Source organism: Podarcis gaigeae (genome assembly GCF_964106915.1).
Source record: "Podarcis gaigeae genome assembly, chromosome: 4".
NCBI lineage: Eukaryota > Metazoa > Chordata > Lepidosauria > Squamata > Lacertidae > Podarcis > Podarcis gaigeae.
The window spans coordinates 65,960,426-65,966,425 of record NC_139677.1 but is presented as its reverse complement, the minus strand read 5'-3'; the positions used below and the strand labels follow the sequence as shown (position 1 = coordinate 65,966,425).

General features: G+C 41.5%; 1 protein-coding gene across 3 annotated transcripts in view; it reads right to left on the bottom strand.

Annotated features, from left to right (window-relative positions):
* Positions 1-930: 930 nt before the first annotated feature.
* Positions 931-6,000, bottom strand: part of HTR1F (5-hydroxytryptamine receptor 1F) — a 107,220-nt gene continuing 102,150 nt past the window's right edge. For all 3 annotated transcript variants that reach the window (XM_083737128.1, XM_083737129.1, XM_083737130.1), the window contains exon 3: positions 931-4,128. In XM_083737128.1, coding sequence (XP_083593254.1) covers positions 2,970-4,091 — 1,122 coding nt within the window. In that variant the 5' untranslated portion in view covers positions 4,092-4,128 and the 3' untranslated portion in view covers positions 931-2,969. The remainder of the gene's footprint in view (positions 4,129-6,000) is intronic.

Here is a 6,000-nt window from a genome sequence, read left to right as displayed (position 1 = left end):
TTATGCTTTCCACTTTTTTATTGTCCCAGAGCTTTCCCTGAGGAAACCTGCTCTTTGCCACCAAATCGGAGCAAGTGGCAATCCATTGAAAACCTGAACGGACATTGGTTGGTCTTCAGCTTTAAAGAGTGGATTTTCACAGGGAATGCACTGGGGTGCAAAAAGAGTGCTCATAGAGCTTTAAATCACAGAGTTGTGCCTGAAAAGCGCAGGGCAAAAGGTACATAAGCATGGACAAGCCTCCAGACCTCAGTAGGATCAATGATAGCTGTCCAGGAATGAAGAAATGAAGCAGCATAGATGGATGTGTGCAGAAGAGAGAAAAGGTGTGTGGGATATCCATACTTTCCAGGTTGGCATGTACCTAGAATGCTTATTCAGGTATTCCTAAATCTCTGCCATGATGATGAAGGGCAAGAACTAATGTGTTATCTTGTTCCCATTGCTCTTCCTGATTTTTCAGAGTTCTAAATCACACAGTAGCCTACATGTGTACAGCAGGATCCCCACTGCAAAAGTTATTCCTCCAACTCATGAGGAATTTAAAACAGCTCAGTAAGGTTGTTGTGGAGCTTATTAAAAAATGCAGAGTGTCTTTCCTGGTCGTTTCTCAAAAATAATGCAGCAATTAGAACTGATGCACAAGAGTGTAGTGCCTTGCAATCAGGAGTGTTTTTATGGGTTGGCCAATGGGGCTGAACCCCAGATCTTCTATGTAAGATTCCAGATCTCCTGCCCTGATCCTCTTTAACCCCTTTACTTATAGGGTCCTGGGTGGGCTGCAAAATGTAGGACTGGTGGGACCTCAGCTACCTGCCAATTGCATTTATCCAGAGCACTCCATGCATTTATGAAGATTTGTGTTGTGGGCTTGTGCACCGGGTCCTTTGAGTGATACCCCGACTGCAGTCATCAAAGGTTCAGTCTCTGTTTGTGGCAGTTAAGTTTTATGAATAAAAATAAATAAATAAATAATTGATAATTCACCTCAAATAGGAAAATGTCACAGACTAACAAGACAACGAAAAAGACTTCTCATTGAGTAGAGCACTCAACTTTGGCCCTTACTAGAAGGTTCTTAAATCGCCTTCGCTTCTAGTTTGTGAAAACAGGCTCTGCAAAGCATTTTATGTCTTGGGGAAAGAATTCAAAGGGTTCTATCTGAAGACAGTCTTGCCATCTTTCAAAGCTGCTTTAGACAATTAATTCTGTGGGCCAGATCATTTTGTATGCATATGTGAGTTGTAGTTTCTAGGGGGTTGTGGTGAACTTCCAGTCAAAGTTGCAGTAAATGCTTATGAAGTTTTTTCCTTGAAGAAACTTGTCACAGGCTGACCTTTATATGCCTTTTGAAGCTTTTTATTCCAACATAATTCTCATTGGTTTATTTAATTCAATGCCTGCCTTAGGGAGTGCCATTACTGTGTTGTATTTTGTTAATATTTTCAGATTTTTGTGGTTGAATCCTATGTTTATTTATTTTCTTTACTTTGAGGCAAGTCCCTCTCTGTCCATTGTATCATTATTTTGTTGGTTCCTTTTCTGTTGAATTTTAGCTAACACTTTTGGGAATTTATCACTGTACCCTTGCTTTATCTGCTGTTTTGCTTCTTTCTGGAATGTCTGGTTGCTATTTTAAATAAATATGCAGGATGGCAGACTCAGTTAAGAAATGGAGAGTATAATTATTTAAAGAATAATGGTAATACTCTGGCATTGCAAGGTCATATTTCAGTCAGACTATGACAAGCTGAGTAGTGCAGCACTGATTTGACCTCTTTGGTACACACTGAAAGCCCATCAAACCCTCAAAATACAACATGCCACTGTTTTGGCTTCATTATGAGAATCAACCCTGGGAGAGGGAGAACATGTGAAATGACCATGTCCCTGGAGTCCTTGTGGTAAGGGGAACAACCAGCACAAGTCTTGGAAGTTCAGTGGTACCTTAGAGGGAAGAAATCATGTTATGAGTTGGGTTCAATACATCACTTCCATTTGAGATAATCCAGGCTGAATGGTTTCTTACCTAACTCAGAGAACACACTTCCTTAATGAGAGAAGCTTCACTGCAATTGCTGACATGTATGGAAGTGGAATGGTCGAACCCTGAATTAAAAAGTCTGTTTTCCATTTTCATTATGTATTTTATAAGCTAAATCCTTCCATTTTTAATAGATGAAAGATGGATTTGTATTGTAAAACAGTTTCAGGTTTTAATATCCAAAGGAGTCACTAGATTAGTGAGTAAGTGCATTGGAAAAGACTTGTGCATCATCTTAGTTTCACGTGACCTTTCCTTGGGATGCTTCCTGTACTCCCAGCTGCATGTTACAGCATGCAATCAGGAGCACACAAAGCTACTTTTTGGATGAGCCCCAAGTATACAGTGTGATGATCAATTCACTTAAAAGTTAAGTGTTCCTATCTGAATAGGTCTATGCATGTAGTTAGCTTCTTTCCAATAAATATTGGAATAATTGGTTACATCTTAGTGTGTGGACAACATTCACTGTGAGATGGTAATGATACAAAACAGAGATAGTCAGTATGTAGGTGTTTCAATGCTTTCCTTGAACAGAGCTAGTGTTATTAGAAATCATGTATATGTAAATATTAGAGATGTACTCCAGAAAAAGTTTGGTGGACCTGGATTTCACTCTCTCTCTCTGTGTGCCCAGATTTCCACCTAACATCTCCCAAACCCAGCTTGGTTCTCTCATACTGATAAGACATGAGAGATTACAGGGCTGGGCTTAGACTTCTAGGACTGCTGTGGTCACGGCACCTATCAGTGCTGGAGCTCTTTTTGCAGCCTACCATATCCCTGAAATTTTCTGGATGCCCACCGGAACCCTCTAGTTTCTAATGAAATCTCCAACACAGTGTGGCACAATTCTACCATGAGCAGAACTGCGAATCCATTCCCCCCACAAAAAAACCAGTCAGCCACAGAGTACTTTTTGTTTTCACAGAGAGGTCTTGCATTGGATAAGTTTCTGGAATGCCTTCTTGAAATCTTCGTTAAAGATTGTGTAAATCAGGGGGTTAACAAGAGAATTAATATATCCCAACCATGTCAGAAAATTATTCATTTCTTCTGAAATCTGACATCTTTCACAGGTATTGACAACCACCTCCTTCACAAAGAAGGGGAGCCAGCAGATCACGAAGGCACCCAAAATTAAGCCAAGGGTAGTTGCTGCCTTTCTCTCTCTCGTGGTAGAAATCCGTTGTCTCTTCCATCCCTTTTCATTCTTGGACTCAGAAGTGGGGCTTCGCAGGGAGATATGCATTCTGTCCAAATCTCCTGAACGGTTAGATGCTTTCCCTTTTGTGGATGATGCTGAGGAAACTGGCTGGCAGCTTTTCTCAGCTCCTTCCAGGAGACCCTGTCCATTCGCCTCCTCTTTGAGAACACGACTCACGCTCCTCCTGTGAAAAGTCTTAGCTGCCTTGTATATTTTGTAGTAAAGGATCAGAATCAATGCCAGCGGGATATAAAAGGCTCCAAATGTGGAGTAGATGGTAAAAACAATGTGGTCGTGCTTAATGATGCACTCGTCATCCCTGCTGGCAGCCTGGTGCCGCCAAAACAACGGCGGCATTGAAATGAAGACAGAAATGACCCACATGACGGCAATCATGATGCCTGCCCGCTTAGGGGTTCGCTTCCTGGCATACTCCACAGCATCTGTGATTGCTCGGTAGCGATCCAAAGCGATGGCTGAGAGATGCAAGATGGAACAGGTGCAGCAGGTAATGTCAACGCTGAGCCAAAGGTCGCACATCACCTGGCCCATGATCCAGGTCTCTTTGACAATGTAGACGATGCTGAAGGGCATGACTAGGATGGCAACCAGAAAATCAGTGACTGCCAAGGAGCAAATTAAATAATTGGCAGGGTGGTGGAGCTTTCGGGTCACAATTATGGCAGTCATCACTAGAGAGTTGATGATAGTTGTCATCACTGCTAGCACAGAAAGTGTAAGAGAAACCAGAATCTTGGGTGTTACTTTCTTAAGTAGTTTTTCTGATGTGTCATTTTGTTCCAATGTATAATTTTGTTCAGTAAAGTTCAGGAAATCCATGATTGCCTTCCAGGCGATTTTTATCTAACGAATATACCTGTAGAGAAGTAAAAACAGTTTAGGAAACAGCAACTTGATATCCCAGAAATCTCACAATACACAACAGATTTCAATATTCTCCCTTACTTTTCCCTGTAGTATTTTCCATGCCACATGTTTTTGTCCCAGTCGTAGAAATGAGGAAACTGATTGCAATAACCAATCCCATATGACTTCCTAAATTCTAACTGCAGTCACCACTTCCTTCTTCATTTATTTGGGGCGTGTGCAAGGATGAAAAGACGTGGATAACCTAATCAAAGGGAGGATTTCAGCTAATCATACCAATCCTTTTCGATGACATCTAGATTGATAGCAGCATGTTGAGGTGACCACAAATGGTTCAAGACTGAGAAAAACTATATTTCTGTGCTAAATGTGGATTATACATTTAAAGCAACAACACCACAAAAGGAATCTGCAGTTTGTCCCTCACAGAGCTCTATTTCCCCGCATCCTTGACAAACTATACTTCACTACTCTAGTAGCCACCATTTTATAGCAGGGAAAAGTAACGACTACAGTATTGGATCATATATAAAAAGTCATGTGCCTGAGTGAGTAATATAAAAGATGTAAGCTCTGTAGCTGGCACTTCAAAAAATATATGCTTTGAAAAGTACCGGTATCTTTTTCTGTGGACAATGGAAGCATATCTGCCTACACTAGAAGAGATTGGATCAACCAGAAATGAAGCATGACATGGTAGATTTTCTGCACTAGCAAGGTGGAAAGCATGTCTAGTCATTTCTGTCCTATTCTTTCCCCCCACAAATATAGACTAGGAAGAGTTCAAGGTTGTTGTTGCTTCTTTGTCTTTTAAGAAAGAGTCAGTAATGAGAAAACCTTGGGTCACCATATAAATAATTACTTTCTTCTGTTCTGTTCTTCCAGCTTTTCAGAAGCAGGTTTTCTTTCTTGGACTTGGTCCTTTGGAAAAATGAGTCAAAACTAAAGGTATAGAAACTGCTACGCTTTCCAATTGCAGTGACGCCAATTAAAACAACCACAACCACATAGCAGAATCCCTATTTAAGTTAAGGGAGCAGGGGGAAGATAACCAGCAAATAACCAAGAAAATAGTGGAATTAGTGCTTGCATCACTGACTACTTTCACTTGGTGTGTTTTTTATCTTTCACAAAAAAGTGTTAATGCACAGGAGATTGTTCACACAGCACAGCTTTTTGACATGTGAAATGTGCTCATTAATTGATTCAGCTAAACATTTGGCTGCTTTTGCTTAAGCAATGCCTCATTCAGTTTGCTCTACAAAAATGCTATGATTTTTATTTTTTATTTTTAAAAAAGGAATATACCTACCTGGATGTGCTTTTACTGAAAAATGGATTTTGACATATTTGTGGGGGGAAAGATCAGTAGGATTTACGGATGACAGTGAAATTGGACCTCTGTGTTCAGAGGCAAGATCACTCTGAAGGCAGATACTGAAGTTGAACAAAAGAGGGAGGGTTTGGCCTGCAGAGGGAAATGGCTGGGTACTCATCAGATACAAGGTGGACCAGGCGATGGACCTGTGTTCTAATCTAGCAGGACTCTTTTTATGTTCTTAATGTTTTCTAATCATCCCACTTTGTTCTGTCAATGCTGTTGTTTTGCAAACTGAAGGACTGCTGTGGCTTCCCTCCCAGTTAAATATGAAAGGAAGTTTATGTCCATAGCTCTGTGTGCTACTGCCTCTCAGTGGTGGAGCTTCATGTTCAGCATTGGGGGCAGAGGTCAGGCGGGGGTGGGGCTGGCATGCGTCCCGGGGGTGTGGCACACTGCCTGCGGGGGCGTGGTGCCCAGCACGGACGGGGGGCAGCCATGATGGAACCCCACCCGGATTGCACTGCCGGGGGTGGTGTGCTC